The sequence below is a fragment of the Piliocolobus tephrosceles genome, chromosome 9 (genome assembly GCF_002776525.5).
Source record: "Piliocolobus tephrosceles isolate RC106 chromosome 9, ASM277652v3, whole genome shotgun sequence".
Lineage (NCBI taxonomy): Eukaryota > Metazoa > Chordata > Mammalia > Primates > Cercopithecidae > Piliocolobus > Piliocolobus tephrosceles.
In genome coordinates, this window is record NC_045442.1 from 119245107 (window position 1) to 119264622 (window position 19516).

Sequence of the window (19516 nt, forward strand, 5' to 3'; positions counted from 1 at the left end):
CCCACCACACCCAGGTAATCTTACATTTTTAGTAGAGAAGGTTTCACCGTGTTGGCCAGGATGGTCTCCATCTCTTGACCTCGTGATCCACCTGCCTTGGCCTCCCAAAGTGCTCTGATTATAGGTGTGAGGCGTGAGCCACCGTGCCCGGCCTCACTGCCACTCTTCTAACGCGTCATCTCACCTTTCACAGGTTGGCCACAGGGGACTCAGCCAGGTTACCTGTGATAGTCAGTCAGATACTTGATTTGTAAAGGCGCTTGATGACTATGCATACAGTTTGGTTGTTACTGATTGTATTTTAGGATAGGGAAGCTTGCTGTCTCGGGTACACATTGAAGATCAGATGGGTAGTATGATTACTTTGAATCCTAGAAGAAACAAAGAGCAGACTCACTTTTTCTTCTAAGACAGTTGGGAAGAGAGTTGATGCTGGGTGGGCTGTATTTTCCTTGAAGCTGAAGTTAGGTGGCATAGGTTAGAGAACCGTGGAACATAAGAGGGCAGTGGTGTGATCTCGGCTCACTGCAACCCTAAACTCCTGGGTCCGAGTGACGCTCCTGCCTTAGCTTCCTGAGTAGCTGGGACTACAGGTGTCCACCACCATGCCCGATGTTACCCAGGCTGGTCTCAGACTCTTCGCCTCCCAAAGGGCTGGGATTACAGGTGTGAGCCACTGTGCCTGGTCTAAGTAACAGTTCTCAAAAGAAACAACAGAGAAAACACAGGGGAGGAAATTAACAGTGAAGTCATTCAAGAAAAATTCCCTGTAAAGAAGCATAGTAAGAAGTTTCCAGATGGAAAGGACCCACTTGACCTCCCAGTACAATAACATGAACATGAGAGTGTGACTAACTACAAGCTTCCAGAGGAGGAAAACAGATAACATGGCAAAAAGATGAAGAATAAGAATAGCTTTGGACTTCTCTACAGCAGCATCAGAAGCAAGACTACTAAGCAATGCCTTCCAGTTTCATAGAAAATTGGCTTTGGGCCTATAATTCTATATACAGCTGAATTATCAACCATGTGGGTAACAAAAAAAGTCTTTGACCTTTGGACAGGCAGGGTCCAAAAATGAAGGAATAAAGAAAGAGGAAATAATAATATACAATAAATGGGATAAGGGCCTGCTCTATTCGTAACAGAACTTGTAGTACTACCCGATCCTTTCTCTGCAACTATGACTTTGATACCTGCTGAAACTTAAAAGTAACTGGGGAGGTGAGGACAGTGGCTCATGCCTGTAATCCCAGCACTCTGGGACACCGAGGCGGGAGGAGGACCGCTTGAGCCCAGGAGTCTGAGACCAGCCTGCAAAACATAGTGAGACCCCACCTCTACCAACAGTTTAAAAAATTAGTTGGCTGTGGTAGCGTGCACCTGTAATCCCAGCTGCTCAGGAGGCTGAGATGCAAGGAGCACTTGAGCTTGGGAGGTAGAGGCCACAGTGAGCCATGATTTCGCCACTGCACTCCAACCTGTACAGCAGAATGAGACCTTACATCTCAAAACATAAGTGAAGTTAGGTGTAAAGGATAGATAAAAGACTGAGAGGTGGACATGGAGAGTGATGATCTTTCTGCTGTCTTCCCTTGGAAAGAATTTAAGATTCGGAGTCAGAAAAATCAGGCTGGGCGCTGTGCGTGGCCTGTAGTCCCAGCACTTTGGGAGGCCAAGGAGGGCAGATCACTTGAGGTCAGGAGGTCGAGACCAGCATGGCCAACGTGGTGAAACCCCATCTCTACTAAAAATATAAAAATTATCCAGGCATGGTGACCTACGCCTGTAGTCCCAGCTACTCGGGCTGAGGCACGAGAATCGCTTGAACCCAGGAGGCGGAGGTTGCATTAAGCTGAGATCGTGCCACTGCACTCCAGCCTGGGCGACAGAGTGAGACTCTCAAAAAAAAAAAAGAAAAAAAATCTGATGAAGAATGTTGGCCTCTGAGTGCCTAGAACAGGCACGGCAGGAACTTGGCTGGTGTGGCTGAGTGTGACTGGGACTGCTGTCACTTCCTGCCTTATCCCTGGACCTCCCTGTTCACAGTTCCACCTGTGGCAGTTCCCTCAGATACTGAGACAGGCAGCGTTGATGGTAGATGAATTTTTTGCTATTTAAGTACTTTGACTAGTGGCCTGGGGACTAATGTTTAATTCAGAAAAATAATTTTAGCCTAAACAAATCTCATTATCTTGCAGGGTGAACTTCTCACCTGAGGGCTATAAAGACTGGTTTGGAAATGGAGAGCCAAGAACCAACGCAGTCTTCTCAGAATGGCAAACAATATATTATTTCAGAGGAGGTATAACTTGGTTTTCATTTTCCTTTCCTTCCCCCACATAAATCTGAGTTTAATAGAAATATATAGGCTATTTGTTGTTACAAATGGTGGTTTTTCATTCTTGAAGAAGGTCATGAAGATTTTTCCTACTCCCTTTTTTGGGCTCGGGCACATTTTGCTCTTGTGTAGGAGGAGTAGTGTGTCTGTGTATTAGTGAAATTGAGACTCTAGGTAGATTTGGGCTCTTAACAGAAAAATTCTTAATCATTACTGTGTTTCCCTAGATAGAAGAAGAAAGAATATATGCATTTGAGAACTTAGATATTTCATATGTAGTTGTCACAACTTGGCTGTTTATGGTCTCAACATGAGTGTTTAAGAACGATAAAAACCTACGTTGTTAATTGTAGTCTAAATTCCAATGAGTTCTAGAACCAATGTATATCTGTGTGTTACTCAATTTAGCTTTAAAAGTCTTTTCCTACAGGAACCATTGCAGTGGATAAATTTTAAATCCTTCATCTTGGAACTCTGATCTTGACACCTTTCTGGAATTCCTTTTGATTTAAAATCTTTCCAGGTTGTCTGTGAACAGATCTGCTGAAAATTATTAGGTTGCTGCTGGCAAGAAGTGAAAGATAGGATAGTAGGAAAAAAGCTACTGCTTTATACGCAGTGACGCTTTCCTCTCAGTTCAGTATAGTGCCATAGGTAAGTTAGTCTTCAACACCAGAACTCCCCAATGTCTAGGCAGAACGAACCTGGGGTGTCCGTCTGCGGTTGGGTGGGAAACCCGTGTGTCATGATAGGAGATCCAATCCCGGACCTTGTTTCGCCACAGTCCGCCTTCCTGTGTCATCACTGACAGGAAAATACCAGTGTCTAGAGATGGCCGTTTCTACATACTGAACTCACCTGTGTTATATGCACCCAGGTCAGGAGACAGACCATCAAGAGCGTCCCAGGACACCCTCACCCTGTGTGCTCCCTTCCGGTTACCTCCATGCCCCACCCCCGCCACCAACTCCCAGGAGTTTTTAGACTGTCATTTCTTTTCACCTGTTACTACTAACCCCAAGAAATCTCAAAAAGAAGCAGAAAGGCCCTTTGAAAAAAACAACCCTGAATACCTACCTGCTCTGAACTGAAAAACATGCCCGCAAGTTATTGGGAAGGAAACATGGTTATTGGGAGTCTGGGGAAGGACAGAGGAAATGTGAAAGAAAAAACCTTTTAGATAAAAACAACTTGGTTTGAAGGTTTCCCAACTTATTATCTGATATCCTTTTAGTTAATTTCAGAAGGAAAATGGGTCAAGCTTGAAAAAACAACGTACATGGATCCTACTGGTAAAACTAGGTAAACTTTTTTTTTTCTTATAAAATGTCCATTATTTGGGTTCTCAGGTTATCCGTTGAGTGTTTTACATAAACTTTGATGTTTTCTTTTTTGTAAACAGTTTTAAATAAAGAATCTAATTTAGCTGTTTTTCCAGTGTTAGGATGTTTGGATCATTTATAATTGCTGAATAAAATTGGGTTGTAAATGTGTTACAATAACTAATCAGAAAAGTATTTTAATACCATTCTCCCTAAGTAGACAAGTATAGACCTAAAACTTTTGGGTCAAACCTAATTTAAGCTGATAAGGCGACAGAATAATTAACAGTACATGTTGCTTCCTTCTAGTAGAATCAGTTTTTAATTTCTAAATTAGAAGAAATAAAGAGAAAACAACAACATTGCTAATTTTGAGGTATGTGCCTGCCTCATGGAAATGCAAATCAGGAAAAAACATTTTGTACACCCTATTTCATAATATGTATCAATAGCCCTAAAAATACTGTACCCTTTGACCTAGTAATCCCAGTTTTAACAAAGTGTTAAGGGCCAGGTGTAGTGGCTCACGCCTGTAATCCCAGCACTTTGGGAGACCAAGCAGGGGTGTGAATCGCCTGAGGTCAGGAGTTCAAGACCAGCCTAGAGAGCATGGCAAAACCCCATCTCTACTAAAAATACAAAAATTAGCTGGGCGTGGTAGCATACACCTGTAATCCCAGCTACTTGGGAGGCTGAGGCAGGAGAATTGCTTGAACCCGGGAGGTGGAAGTTGCAGTGAGCTGAGATCGCACCACTGCACTCCAGCCTGGGAGACAGACTGAGACTCTACCTCAAAAATAAATAAATAAATAAATAACCAACAGCAAAAGAAAGTATTAAGTAAATTAGTATTCAGAATTAAATTTATGTATAGAAAATATTCACCAGAAATTTAAAAGAAAAACTGAAAGCAACCTAAATATCTTAAAAATAGGAAATGAATTGTTATAGCGTATTGCCTTGGTAAAATTATAGCGTATTGCCTTGGTAAAATCTCTGCAGCTGTCTAAAAAGCAGATTCTGAAGACAACCTAGCAATATGGGAAAACTTCCTAAGTTGATAACAAAGTAGCAAAGTGTGTATATGCTTTTCAAACTCTGCCAAATATGTATAAGAAAAAGCCAGAAGGAAAACTGTAGCACAATGAGAAAAAAGCTATGTGGTTAACCCTTTTTCTTTTACTTTCCAGATTTTTGCATAGTAATCTTTTGATACGGTAAACTCTCGGAAGAAAATAGTGTGAAAATAAATTTTTTACTTAGTGAACTATAAAAAGGAGCACAACAGAATGAGAACGAAATTTAGTAACCAGATCACATGCTACAAATCCATCAGTATGAAAACTCCATTTGCAAAGTGATCCAATAAGAGTACATGGTTTCCTTGTGATGAAATAGATCATCAAGATGCAAATACGTGGACTTGCCAGTAAACAACTCTGATGATATCTGCCTACTAAACTAGCAAAGCCCTTGAGAAGGCCTTTTGTAGGAGAGCTGTGGGGAACATACTAAGAGATAGATAGCACTGTTGAATTAAAACCAGCAGTAAGAAAGCTAAGCACAGTATGATCCATCGACCGTGAAAGACTGTAACTCTTCACTTAAAATGCCAAGTGAGTTTGATATGGAAAACTAAATGTATGAAATAAGTAGGGCCCAAACCCAATACAGAAATGTGGCAAGGCCCAAATCTTAGGGAGCACCATATGTTCAAATGTATTTTTATTTGTGAAACTATAGAGAGGTTGGAACCCAATGTATAGTGATACAGTTTGGTTCTCTTTTTCCTATCAAATTAAGTTTATAACACAAAACATAGCCCTCAACTCTAATGAGTCTAAACATGTGTTTGAGGCCAGGCGCAGTGGCTCACGCCTATAATCTCAGCACTTTGGGAGGCCAAGGTAGGTGGATCACTTGAGGTCAGGAGTTCGAGACCAGCCTGGCCAACATGGTGAAACCCCCATCTCTACTAAAAATGCAAAAATTAGCCAGACATGGTGGCACATACCTGTAGTCCCAGCTACTCGGGGGGCTGAGACAGGAGAATTGCTTGAGCCCAGGAGGTAGTGGTTGCAGTGAGCCGAGATCGCACCACTGCACTCCAGCCTGGGCGACAGAGTGAGACTCCGTCTCAAAAAAAAAAAAAAAGATGTGTTCGCACCAGCTCGTCTCTTCGCCTGACTGGTCTTCTGCCCTTCCTGCATTTCCTAATCAGGTGTACATCAGAATCACATGGGGACTTTACTGAAAATATGACGAAGTCTTACTTCCAGAATATCTGTTTCAGTAGATTGGGAGTAGGCTGTAAACTCCACCAAACTACCATATTTATAGCATGGTCAGGTCCATTCTTGCATACATAGGTTTTTCTTCTTGGCCTCTGAAGAGGACTTACGTAAAGCACTAATATCTCATACCAGAATGTCGCCCTTTGAAGAATGAATCTTTGTACTTTCCAGTGTGCCACGATGTGTAAGTTATAGGATGTGTTATCTCTGACCGGATATAAAAGCCTGTGTGTACAGGTTGAGCAGCCCTAATCTGAAAATCTGAAATTCAAAATTCTGCAAAATTCAAAACCTTTTCAGTGCCAACATGATGCCCCAGGTGGAGAATTCCACACCTGACTGCATGTGACAAGCTGCAGTCAAAACACAGGCATACAGCACGAGCATTCAGTGTCCCCCCGGGGAAAAGGGACCCTCCCCTTCAGCTCTGCTATATCCTTCTTTTATTTTTTATTTATTTTTTTCTGAGACATCGTCTTTCTCTGTTGCCCAGGCTACAGTGCGGTGGTGTGATCTCAGCTCACTGCAACCTCTGCCTCCCTGGTTCAAGCGATTCTCCTGTCTCAGCCACTTGAGTAGCTGGGACCAGCGGTGTGTGCCACCATGCCTGGCTAATTTTTGTATTTTTAGTAGAGACAGTTGTTGGCCAGGCTGGTCTCAAACTCCTGATCTCAGGTGATCCACCCACCTTGGCCTCCCAAAGTGCTAGGACTACAGGCATGAGCTACTGCCTCTGGCCATATGCTTTATTTTTTAAATTTATTTAATTTTTTTTTTTTTTTTTTAGTAGAGACAGAGTCTCACTGTGTTGTCCAGACTGGTCTCGAACCCCTGAATTCAAGCAGTCCTCTTACCTTGGCCTCCCAAAGTGCTGGGGTTTCAGGCATGAGCCACCACACCCGGCCCGATATATCCTTTGCAGGCACACAGCAGCTTCCCTCCGCAGGCACGCCCGCAGAGGGTCATGAAATGGCAGGTGTGCAGGCCGAACGCCCCAGCAGCGGTTTCCCCGCAACACGCTCCATGGGGCTGAGACCTACGTGCATGACTCACTGTGGGGTCCTTTTGTTTATTTTCTGCTCTGTGGGGTAAAGGTACTGTTGAAAATGTCAAAAAGGCCTGCATAAGACCCAGGGGGTAAGGCAAATATTTCAAAAGCTGAAAAACCAAACGCTGAAACACTTGCAGCCCCTGAATTTCAGGTAAGGAATTCTCAACCTGTCCGGCTGTCGCTTGGTGTCTGTCGGGGTTAGTTCCAGGACCCCCCTGTAGATACCAAAATCCACGGATGCTCAAGTCCCTGGTGTGAAATTGCATATATTCAGTGTGTATTTGCCTATAACGTATGCACATCCTCCCATGCACTTCATCTCTAGAGAAATCACAGCACCTAAGACATTGCAAATGCTGTGTAAACAGCTGTTGTACTCTATTGCTTAGGGAATAAACGCAAGAAAAAGCGTGGACACGTTCAGGATAGATGCAATTTTTTTCCGAAATATTTTCAATCTGTGGTTGGTTGAATTCACGAATGTGGAACCCACGGATACAGAGAACCGAGTCTAAGAGAGAACATAGCAGCTAGAGAATCCTATGTTCCACCGTCTCATTCATGAAAGGGGATGTGGGGTTGATTTTGGAAATATAAAAATATTCCAGTAGCGTGTGTCTTTACTGACATTCAAGACAGTGCCGAAGTCACCCGCCGTGACCCTCCCGCCTCTCGTGTTGGTGAACTAGAGGGAGGAAGGCCAACGGGCTTTCCTGTAACAAAGGAGACTAGGAATAGGATGATCTCACTGGAAGCAGAATCGTAAAGCTAGAGGAGGTTTTGGAGATAACATACTCCTTCCTGCTTTTTACAAAGGAGAGAAGAGTCTCCAGGAGGCTGGCACTCTGGGCCCAGCTGGTAGGCAGGCAGAGGCTAAGAGCTGACTTCCAGCCAGGTGCGCATCTCACAGGCCCTCTAAAGTTGTTGGAGCTCTCATGGGGCAGTCTTGTTTCAGGATTTCTTATCAATGCGTTTCTGTTTTATCGCTCGTGATTTACGGCTCGTTACTGCTTATTTCCTTCACCTTAACCACGATAATGATGCTCCTCTTTCTGTTTCCCTTATTCCTAGTGTTTGGGATGGGACCTTCCGTGCTTTTCCCAGCACTGTCTTCTTCAGTCTTTAGGACTAACCTTAGGAGGCAGCAGAGAGAGCTATGCCAAAAGGTGTTTCATCTCTTGCAATCTGTATGATTTACTTACCAGCATTGCTTGTTGGTCAGCTCCTTGCTACTAACAGGAATGATGGGCTGCTGTGAGTTGTCATAGAAGTCTGAGTTTCCTGTGTTCATTTCGACATATTTGCCCTTCAGAATTTGGGTACAATGCTGAAAGACCTACAATTTCCAGACAGTCTTTTTGTTTTGCTTTTTAAAAAGCAGATTAAATATCTGAACAATTTTAATGGTAATATGACAAGGTCCAAATTTTAAGGACAGCCAGATAGAAAGCATGAGCAGGAGTGTTCTTCCGAGGAGGGTATCTTGGAACTCTTACTATTGAGATACAGGTGGCAACTCCTTTTTATCCCAAGCCCCAGAGCCACCCACGTGTCTCACTTCCTTTAGAAGAGATCCTAAAATTGTTTGCTTCTCCACTCCGGTCTCTTACCACTGCTCTTTTCTACCGTAGGGAGAAGAGAGTGAAGGGGGAATGTCCTTTTATGCCTCACCCCTTTAAGCTGCATAATTGATTCAGTAACTGGGCTTCCTGTGCAACTGGGCCCCGTGTTCCAAGGCCAGAAAGTAGAATAGTCACAATAGCACAGATGCTACCCAGAAACTGAGTTGGGTACCAGTCAGAAACCAACAGCTCACCAGGAATAAAGCCATAGGAGAGAGCAGGACTATACTGTTACTCAGCCCACTTTTTCTAGATAAGATCTCACACGTGCAAAGGAGGGCACTTGCCTACATTTATTAATTCTTCCATTAATAAATGGGAAGGTTCTTCCTTCTTAAATTGTGTATTTTAGGTCACATATTTTAAAAAGCAAAATGATAGAAAAATCTCAGTGGTTCACGTTGTCCACAGTAGCTTTTGTTCTTAGAGACAGGGCGAGTCTTTTCCTGCAGCTTCATTTGCTTTACCTGCTTATTCATCCACCACTGGCCGTGCCCCTTGCCCCGAGACACAGGATCCAAACTGAAATGTTCTGAGAAAGCGGCAGCCCACATGCGCAGCAGGCTTTCTGTTTCTGAGGCACCCAGAGGGTGAGGTGTAGGGTGGCAAGAGTTTTCCTTGTGAATTTTCAGAAGCTATAGGAAAGCAAAATTGGCTTTTTTAATGCAGACCTTTATTGCTGTGTTCTTCTTGACCAATATCATGAGTACATTTGCATGCATTGAATTTAAGACGTTCTGGTTGTACACAGAAAACCTAAGAAAAGTCTCCTCTTTAGCACTAACGACTTTTTTTTTTCTTCTCTGCCTGAACAGAACTTGGGAATCAGTGAAACGTACAACCAGGAAAGAACAGACTGCGGACGGTAGGAGTGCAAACCTATTCCAACCCTTCAGAAAGGAAGTTAGCACTTGGGATCCTAGGAGGGTGTTCAGTGGAACCAAGTTAACTCCTATTATGTTGTGTCTTTAAATCTCCTGTTAGTTTTTGCCGTGCCATGTAACTAAATTAAGCTTTCTTTATAAGTAACTTCTGGCTTCTGCTATCTAAGCTCAGAACAGTGTTTTGAGGGGAAGATGTTCTATGTTTATAACTAAATGTAAATCAATATAGTTTGAAGCCACACACTGTGTCTAGACGTGTTATGACTCTAGAAATCCTTGTGTCCCGTTTGAAGGATCTAGGTGAGAGCCTTTAGTTTGGAAAAGTTACTTGGCACACTTTTATGCTTAGGGACCACTTGCTTTACAGGTTGATGAGGACACGGAATTAATTGGGCAAAGCCTGTTCCATTCACCCTCCCCTCCAGGCACGAATGCCTTGACTGCAAAGAGCCCACAAACAGTCCTGAGACTCACTCTGGTCGAGGGGAAGTTGGGCACTAGGCTTTTCTTATTTTTCCATTTGGTTTTGGTTTCCATTTTTGCTGGAAGCCAACAGTTGCTGTGCTGCAGCTGCTGGCGTCACAGATGGGAAGCTATGTGGAGCCAGGGGACCCTGCTGGGCACTTTGTGTTTTCTGAAACCCAGTCGTTTTTGTTTTATGTTTTAATGAAGGCCAAATAACTTGAGAGAAAAGATCTTTTACTCTAGAACTGGAAAGTCAGTCTTGCTAGCATTTATTGCACACAGTGGAACTTCCTTGATTTCTTGCTCAAAGTTGACCCAGGAGCACAGGGACGGCTGTGGCCTCACCAGTGGTAGGGCTGCCGCGTGCTGGGAAGTGGTTCTGTGGAAGGGTGGTGTCGTTGGCAACCTTACATCCTTGAACCTGTAGGAAGTGTTTCGTTTTAGTTCTGATTTTAGTTTTAAGAAACTGACAATTAAACAGGCATTTTGTTTAAAAAAGAAAGTGTAAACAACATAGAAGTGATTATTTTTAATCACATTTTTAAAATAGCTTCCAAGATTAACTGCCAGTATTGTAGATTAAAGTGGAGTTTCTTAAAGTCTAGGGTTTGCATTAGCTTGCGCTGAACAATGTGCTGGCATTGCTGACCTCTCATTAGGGATTTCCTTGATTCCATTTCCTGGTGACAGGTGTCGCTATCATCCCCGTGCTGCAGAGAACGCTTCACTATGAGTGTATCGTTCTGGTGAAACAGTTCCGACCACCAATGGGGGGCTACTGCATAGAGTTCCCTGCAGGTGAGTCACTCAACATCCAATTACTTCTTAGGGATGTTGGCCTGAACCAGGGTAAAGCCTGAGAATCGCAAAGCTTAGCTCTGCAGTTTTTAATCTGTCCTTGTGGTTTTAAGTAAAACTAAACCATTTTGTAGCGAGGCCCCCAGGACACCCCAACAACCCTCTGAACCCGTGAAGGTGACACAAGGCCACCTCCCACCATCCCACCCTCCTCTTGGCAATGCTGCCTCCAGCCTTGTTTCTTTTTTTTGTGAGACGGAGTCGCGCTGTATCACCCAGGCTAGAGTGCGGTGGCGCGATCTCAACTCACTGCAACCTCCGCCTCCTGGGTTCAAGTGATTCTCCTGCCTCAGCCTCCTGAGTAGCTGGGATTACAGGCATGCGCCACCACGCCCGGCTAATTTTGTATCCTTAGTAGAGACGGGGTTTCTCCATGTTGGTCAGGCTGGTCTCAGCCTCCCAAAGTGCTGCAATTACAGGCCTGAGCTACCACGCCTGGCCAGGCTATTTAATTACTTCTAATATTAACATTAATAATTTATTCTCTGACTTTTTTTTCTTTGAGATGGGGTCTCTGTTGCTGAGGCTGGTGTGCTCTGGCACCATCACAGCCCATTGCAGCCTCAACCTCCCTGGGCTGAGGTGATCCTTCCACCTCATTTTTTGTATTTTTTGTAAAGATGGGGTTTCGCCATGTTGCCCAGGCTGATCTCAAATTCCTTGGCTCAAGTGATCTGCCCACTTCAGCTTCCCAAAGTGCTGAGATTACAGGTGTGAGCCACCATGCCCGGGCTTTTTTGAGATTATGTCTAGCTCTGTTGTCCAGGCTGGAGTGCAGTGGTACAGTCACAGCTCACTGCAGCCTTCACCTTCTGGGCTCAAGTGATCTTCCTGCCTCGGCTTCCTGGGTAGCTGGGTCTGCAGGCGGGCATCACCACATTCGACTAATTTTTAAATTTTGTGTAGAGATGGGCTTTTGCTTTGTCGCCCTGGCTGGCCCCAAACTCCTGGCCTCAAGTGATCTTCCTGCCTCAGCCTCCCAAAGTGTTGGGATTACAGGCGTGAGCCACTGCACCCAGCCTGAGTTTTTCTTTTCTTTTTATTTTTTATTTATTTATTTTTTTGAGATGGAGTTTCGCTTTTGTTGCCCAAGCTGGAGTGCGGTGGCACGATTTCAGCTCACTGCACCCTTCGCCTAATAGGGTCAAGCAATTCTCCTGCCTCAGCCTCCCGAGTAGCTGGATTACAGGTGCGCACCAGCACACCTGGCTGTTTTTTTGTTTTTTAGTAGAGACAGGGTTTCACCATGTTGGCCAGGCTGGTCTCGAACCCCTGACCTCAGGTGATCTGCCCGCCTCGGCCTCCCAGTGTTCGGATTACAGGTGTGATCAGCCTCATTATATTTAATTCCTTTCAGGAAAAAAGAGTCTGCATTGCTGCTCCCTTCCTCTTCCTTGGCCTCTCTGTTCACTCCTCACAGTGGCCATGGGAGTCCCCTGACGTCCACCAGTTTGCTCCTTTCTGGCCTTTCATTCCTGGGCCTCAGTGTTTTACTGGGAGGAAGACAAGACAGGTGATGCTGACAGCATCTTACATGTAAGGAAGCAGAATATGAACCGGCTTCCTGTGCTGCAGTCACACAGCAAGCTCCCAAGCCTAAGCCAGTTGGCCACCACCAAGTCACATCTCACAGATGCTTCCTGTGCTGTGCAGAGCAGCATGGAGATGGTCAGGAAGGATCATGAAGGATCTGGGCCTGAATAGGATGACTGGGTGATGCCATCAGAACCTGATTCATCTGCTCAGAGTTATATTCTTTTGCCTTTTTTTCTATAAAAATTCCAAGCTGGGCGTGGTGGCTTAAGCCTGTAATCCCAGCACTTTGGGAGGCTGAGGCGGGTGAATCACTTGAGGCCAGGAGTTCGGAAGCAGCCTGGCCAACATGGCGAGACTAAAAATGCAAAATTAGCCTCTACGAAAAGTACAAAAATTAGCCGGGCGTGGTGGTGTGCACCTGTGGTCCCAGCTACTCGGGAGGCTGAGGCCGGAGAATCGTTTGAACCTGGGAGGCAGCGGTGGCAGTGAGCCAAGATTGCACCACTGCACTCCGGCCTGTGTGACAGTGAGACTCTATCTTAAAAAAAAAAAAAAAAAGTTCCAATCCTCAGGTTTCTCTGTAAGACCACTTTTCACAGTGCTCTGATACTTCTAACGCAGTGCAGTAGCAGCTGTGTTAGAAGAATGAGGGGTTCAGCCAGGCGCCGTGGCTCACACTTACAATACTAGCACTTTGGGAGGCTGAGCGGGTGGATCACGATGTCAGGAGTTCAAGATCAGCCTGGCCAATATGGTGAGACGCCAATATGGTGAAACCCCATCTCTACTAAAATTACAAAAACTTAGCCGGGCATGGTGGCAGGTGCCTGTAATCCCAGCTACTCCGGAGGCTGAGGCAGAGAACTGCTTAAACCTGGACAGGCGGAGCTTGCAGTGAGCCGAGATCGCACCACTGCACTCCAGCCTGGGAGACAGAGCGAGACACCATCTCAAAAAAAAAAAAAAAAGAAGAAGAAGAAGAAGGAGAATGAGGGGTTCAAAGAACTGCATTTCCGGCTCCCATCATACCAATGATGTGAACTTACAGGTCTCATAGATGACGGTGAAACCCCAGAAGCAGCTGCTCTCCGGGAGCTTGAGGAAGAAACTGGCTACAAAGGGGACGTTGCCGAATGTTCTCCAGGTTGGTATTACTTGATAGATTTCTCAGTGTGGGAAGGGATCGATTATTTGGGTGTTGTTTATGCTCAGAAATCACTGAAGAGAAGTCTCCCCGCCCAGGAGGAAACTGGAGCCAGAAGGGCCTGAAGTTGGGGGAGAATTAATGAAATTAAATTGCCTTTTGGTTGAGTGCAGTGGGTCACGCCTGTATTCCCAGCACTTTGGGAGGCCAAGGCAGGTGGATCACCTGAGGTCAGGAGTTCGAGACCAGCCTGGCCAACATGGTAAAGCCCACCCATCTCTACTAAAAATACAAAAATTAGCCAGGTGGCACACACCTGTGATCCCAGCTACTCAGGAGACTGAGGCAGGAGAATTACTTGAACCCAGAGGGCAGAGGTTGCAGTCAGCTGAGATCACACCAGTGTACTCCATCCTGGGCAATAAGAGCAAAGTGAAACTCTGTTTCAAAAAACAAAGAAATTGCCTTTTGGAATTTCCCACACCCTGAGTTTTATTGCTCACCCACCTCATCCATGTGTTACCCTCATCACTGGAAGATTTTTTGAGCTTGATGTGGTGAAGGGATTTTACAACTTGTCAGTACCATCTAACCCCGCAGACCTAGCAAGCTTGACTGGGGCCCTCTGGGGAGAGTGAGTGTGCCCAGATGCTTTGCAGCCTGCAGGTCTGCCAACCAAATGTGAGAACTAGTTTTCCTGCATCACCTCCACGTCAACGCTGAGCTGCGAGACGCATCTTCTTCCTAAGACTGTAGTGAAACAAATGCCAAAGGGACTGATGCATCTGACTGTCCCTTCTTCCCACAGCCGTCTGTATGGACCCAGGCTTGTCAAACTGTACCTTACACATCGTGACAGTCACCATTAACGGAGATGATGCCGAAAACGCCAGGCCGAAGCCAAAGCCAGGTATGTGCGCATCGGCTGTGTTGAAGGTGGTGCGGTTGCATTATGTGTCTTGGAACTTGCTGCTAGTTTGATTTATTAAAAGAATGTGTCTTTCATAGAAAGAATCGGTCTTTCTTTTTTTCTTTTTGAGACGGAGTCTTGCTCTGTCGCCCAGGCTGGAGTGCAGTGGTGCGATCTCAGCTCACTGCAAGCTCCGCCTCCCAGGTTCACGCCATTCTCCTGCCTCAGCCTCTAGAGTAGCTGGGACTACAGGCGCCCGCCACCTCACCCGGCTAATTTTTTGTATTTTTAGTAGAGACGGGGTTTCACCGTGGTCTCGATCTCCTGACCTTGTGATCCGCCCGCCTCGGCCTCCCAAAGTGCTGAGATTACAGGCTTGAGCCACCGCGCCCGGCAGAATCGGTCTTTCAAACAGACTTCGTCAGTATTCTTGTCTCTTCCTAATCATGTGTTTTAGCATTTTTCTTTTGCCACTTCATTGATCTTTATGCTTTCTTTGTAAAAAAAAAAAAAAAAGTTAAGTGACATATTTCCCTGTTTTCTGTATGAAGTGTATTCCCACTTAGTAAGATGAGCTGCAGGCTTAAATAGTCAACAGTGAGAAACTTAAATCACCCTGGTTTCCGTCTTCACGTGTATTGTAAGAATGGCGTCAGTTCCCCTGTAGCCCCAGCTGCCCTGGACAGTGAAGCAGGAGGATCACTTAAGCCCAGGAGTTGGAGGAGCTATGATGGCGCCACTCTGTGACAGAATGAGACCATGTCTCTCTTAAAAAAAAAAAAAAGGCCTAAGTAATTGTTAAGGGGCAGCAGCTTATTCACTAGTTCTCTTCGCTCTATAATATCCTTAGCAACTTTGGATTCAAAAGCTGTTAATGTCTCTGTCAGTTCCGTGTTGTCTCCCATCCTTTTAAAGGGGGTATTTATAGGTGCACCACAGTAAATCAGTATCCGTGATATTCTTTAATTTTTTACCCTCTTCAGTTGTTCATATTTATGTTTCAGTATCCCACTGCTACTAATTTTAAGTCTTTTTTGCCGGGCACGGTGGCTCACGCCTGTAATCCCAACACTTTGGAAGGCTGAGGTGGGCAGATCACTTGAGGTCAGAAGCTCGAGATCAGCCTGGCCAACATGGCGAAACCCCGTCTCTACTGAAAATACAAAAATTAGCGTGTTGGTGCACACCTGAAGTCCCAGCTACTCGGGAGGCTGAGGCACAAGAACCCCTTGAACCCAGGAGGCGGAGGTTGCAGTGAGTCAAGATCACGTCACTGCGCCACTGCACTCCAGCCCGGGCAACAGAGTGAGACCCTGTCTCCAATAAATAAATCACTCTTAATTTTTGAACTGCACATATACATATAACACACTGTGGAAAAGTTTGGCAGTTCCTCAGAATATTAGATACAGAATTATTATATGATCTGGCATTTCAGCTCCTAAGTCTACACCCAGAAGAATTGAAACAGGGACTCAGACACTTGTGTGCCTGTGTTCACGGCAGCCTCTGGAAACAGCCGAAGTGTCTGCCAGCAGATGGACGCATGCACAAAATGTAACATACACACAAACACACACACGCTGAAACATGCGGCAACGTGATGGGCAAATACTGTGATTCTACAGATTCTACTGTGATCTGAGGTGCCCAGAACAGACAAACTGATAAGAGGATGACAGTAGAGTAAGGGCTACTGGGGATGGGGAATTAGTGCTGAGTGGATCCCGAGTTTCTGTTGGGTGTCATGAAAAGTTCTGGAGGTGGATACTGGTGGTGGTGGGTGCACACCGTTCTGCATGTTATTTAATGCCACTGAATTGTACCTTTGTAGTGGTTAAAATGGAAAGTTTTTATATGTTCTGTATATTTTACCACAATATGGAGATTCATATCTATAAAAAATATACATCTTACCGAATGTGCTTTAAATGTTGCCACTTAACATGATGTGGAGAGCAATAACTTATACTGCTCGAGTCTGACAACGTATATAAATTAAGTTAGCAGAGACCCAGGTTTCTGTGAAATTCTTAAAAGCCTTTTTGATGCCACTTGCATAAAAGTCTTCCCATGTTACCACTCCAGGCCTTGCTGAAATGTTCTCCTTCTGTTTATTTCCAGGGGATGGAGGTATGTTCCACAACTCCTCGTGGCCGAGTGTGTACGGCTTGTTGTAGTGGTGATGGCTGCAGACATTTTGAGTTGTTTTGGTAGGCTCTTGACGTTAGCTTTGTTTTCACTTGCACTTTGTCTATTTAGAATTTGTGGAAGTCATTTCTTTACCCAAGAATGACCTGCTGCAGAGACTCCATGGTAAGCATTCTCCAGACCGCCACCCAGCTTTCCCCAGTTTTCCCCGTCCCCATCCCAGCAAATTAGGTACTAAATATAACTCCGTATCTTTATCTTTTTGATACCACTAAAGTCAAATGCGTGGCAACTTGTAAAACTTGCAGGTGACCACTACTGATTTTCCTTTCTGGGTGGCACAGAGTTTGAAAGTAGGAGCAAAGCATTCTGGGTCAAGTGCAAACTTTTGGTAGGGGCTTTTTCTCCTACATAGCGGCCCAAATGACATTCCTGCTGAGTAGCCAAAATGATTCTACACTTTAAACCTTCAATCCATAGTGATGCAAAAGTGTGGGTAGAGAAGCTGTTAGCTTTTCCTCGAGTATGCTAGTATGAGGGACAATCCTTTGTGGAGGCTATATGTTCGAGGAGAAATTGATGATACTCCAACAAATACTTGAGGTATTTCCTGTATACTCGGTGTGATACGCTTTTCACATAATAAACCAGACTAGCTGTGTTGCCCTTAGAAATCACTGGCCATAGGCCGGGCGCGGTGGCTCAAGCCTGTAATCCCAACACTTTGGGAGGCCGAGGCGGGCGGATCACAAGGTCAGGAGATCGAGACCACGGTGAAACCCCGTCTCTACTAAAAATACAAAAAATTAGCCGGGCGTGGTGGCGGGCACCTGTAGTCCCAGCTACTCAGGAGGCTGAGGCAGGAGAATGGCAGGAACCCGGGAGGCAGAGCTTACCATGAGCTGAGATCGCACCACTGCACTCCAGCCCAGGCAACAGAGCGAGACTCCGTCAAAAAAAAGAAAAAAGAAATCACTGGTCATGTAGATGCATTGTATACTTCCGGGCCACCCATCTTTCAGGGACTTTGTAAACAGTAGGTAAGCTTATGGAGAGAAAACTCCTTTGATAAAACCATGAGAGGAGATACTGTATGGAGACACGGCATGGGCCTTTCAAGGAGCACCTCCCTACGGGCTGGCCAATCCCTGTCCCTCATCCAGAAAGCAGCAGACACTTTTCATCACGGGAATATTTTATTGGGTTAAGTGTTTTAGGTAATTGATACCTGATTTTTCTACTGTTTTTAAGTGATTACTTCAAATGTGACTTGAAGCATTGTTTGGCCTGAAGCTTTAAGGCCAGTTTCTTAAGCTTTTCCCTGAGCGTCAGCGGCTTACAGTTTCACTGAATAAGCAGGGCGCCTGGTTTTGAAATGTCTGTTATTTGTTTGAAAATCTGAGTGTGTCTTTCAAAGGCTGCTGTGATTTATTTGGATAAAATCAGATTTCAGATCCCTCGACAGCTTCCACTCTGGCTTCACCTTTCCAAAAACTAGATCTAAGTCTAGGCCACCTCGACAGCTGAAAGCCAGAGTTAGAACAATATACTGAATGGATACAATACTTTATCTGGCATGTATTTAGAGAAAGGCGTGACAATCAGTACAAGGCAGCGCAGCTCGGAGTCACAGGCCCGACTCGGTTTGAGGCTCCGCGGACCATAATTAGCTGTCACGTCAAACAGGTTCCATAGCCTCTCTCGGCTTTTTTCATAAAACAGGAACAATAACAGCCCCTCCCTTGGAGGAGGTGTGTGGAAAGTAGGGTGACGTAGGCAAGTGTGAAATGCCATGCGGGGTTATCTTTTAGTAGAAGAGTATCCTTTTTTAAAAATGTCTTCCTTCTCCCTTCCACCTTCTTAACTTCCCTTTTGGTCTTAGAAGAGGGAGAAAAAAATAGAATAAGTGAGGTAAGTGAGGGGAGGTGGAGAGAGGGCTACTGTGGCCATAAAGGAGGAGGGATAAAAGAACCGAATTGCCCAGCTTTAGTAGAATCAAAACATAGTAATAAAACCATTTATTCAACAAGCAACATTTGCGAGGTCGGAAGGAAGGCATTACACTTTAAGATCAGTTTGCTGGCCGGGCGCGGCGGCTCACACCCGTGACCCCAGCATTTTGGGAGGCCGAGGTAGGCTGATCACTTGAGGTCAGGAGCTCCAGACCAGCATGGCGAACATGGTGAAACCCCATCTCTACTAAAAATACAAACATTAGCCAGGCATGGTAGTGCATGCCGGTAATCCTAGCTACTCAGGAGGCTGAGGCAGGAGAATCGCTTGAACCCGGGAGGCGCAGGTTGCAGTGAGCCAAGATCGTGGCACTGTACTGCATCCTGGTGACAAAGCGAGACTCCATCTCAAAAATATAAGAAATAAATAATAATTTTAAAAAAGATCAGTTTGCCACAGGGTAGCATCTGCCAGTTACTAAGCACCTGCTATGCCCAGGTGAGTAGGACATGCTCCCTGCCTGCAAATGTTCCCAAGCTTGTTCCCAAACAAGTGGCTAGGAAAACAAGAGGCTGATTTTACATCTGGCAACCTCCATCTGAGTGAAACAGAAATATTTATGAAAGCCTGTGGTGATAAGGTCCTGAAACCTCATTCTTGGTAGTATATCTCCAGTCCTAACACGCACACAGTTTAACTTGCCAGGGGAAAATACGTATCCCCTAGCAGCAGAAAAGACGGAATCCCTAAGATCCTACATAATCATCACCATCTAGTTTCAGAATAGCAAAGCCCTACCCCAGCTATAAATGAGGTATAGTGATTGGCTCTATACACTTCCAGCTTTACTGTTTTAACACATAAAATCATTATCCCTGATGTTCTTGTCTCAGGCGAGGAATGTAATCTTGCCTTTATAGTCTTTAGTCTTTAAGATCCTTCTAGGCAAAAAAAAAAATGTATCACCAACATCTAGCATAGGAAC

The 19516-nt window shown here is 45.0% G+C and overlaps 1 protein-coding gene across 2 annotated transcripts in view; it reads left to right on the forward strand.

Moving 5' to 3' along the window:
• The window catches only part of NUDT5 (nudix hydrolase 5), a 29654-nt gene that overhangs the window by 7572 nt on the left and 2566 nt on the right, over positions 1–19516 (forward strand). Inside the window, exons 2-9 of one of the 2 annotated variants that reach the window (XM_023223325.3) lie at positions 2202–2305; positions 3576–3643; positions 9446–9495; positions 10670–10777; positions 13422–13517; positions 14326–14427; positions 16552–16560; positions 16690–16743. In XM_023223325.3, the coding sequence (XP_023079093.1) occupies positions 2243–2305; positions 3576–3643; positions 9446–9495; positions 10670–10777; positions 13422–13517; positions 14326–14427; positions 16552–16560; positions 16690–16743 (550 nt within the window). In that variant the 5' untranslated portion in view covers positions 2202–2242. Of the gene's footprint in view, positions 1–2201; positions 2306–3575; positions 3644–4448; positions 5280–9445; positions 9496–10669; positions 10778–13421; positions 13518–14325; positions 14428–16551; positions 16561–16689; positions 16744–19516 lie in introns of those variants that run through there. The other variant, XM_023223326.3, reaches the window with a different exon arrangement.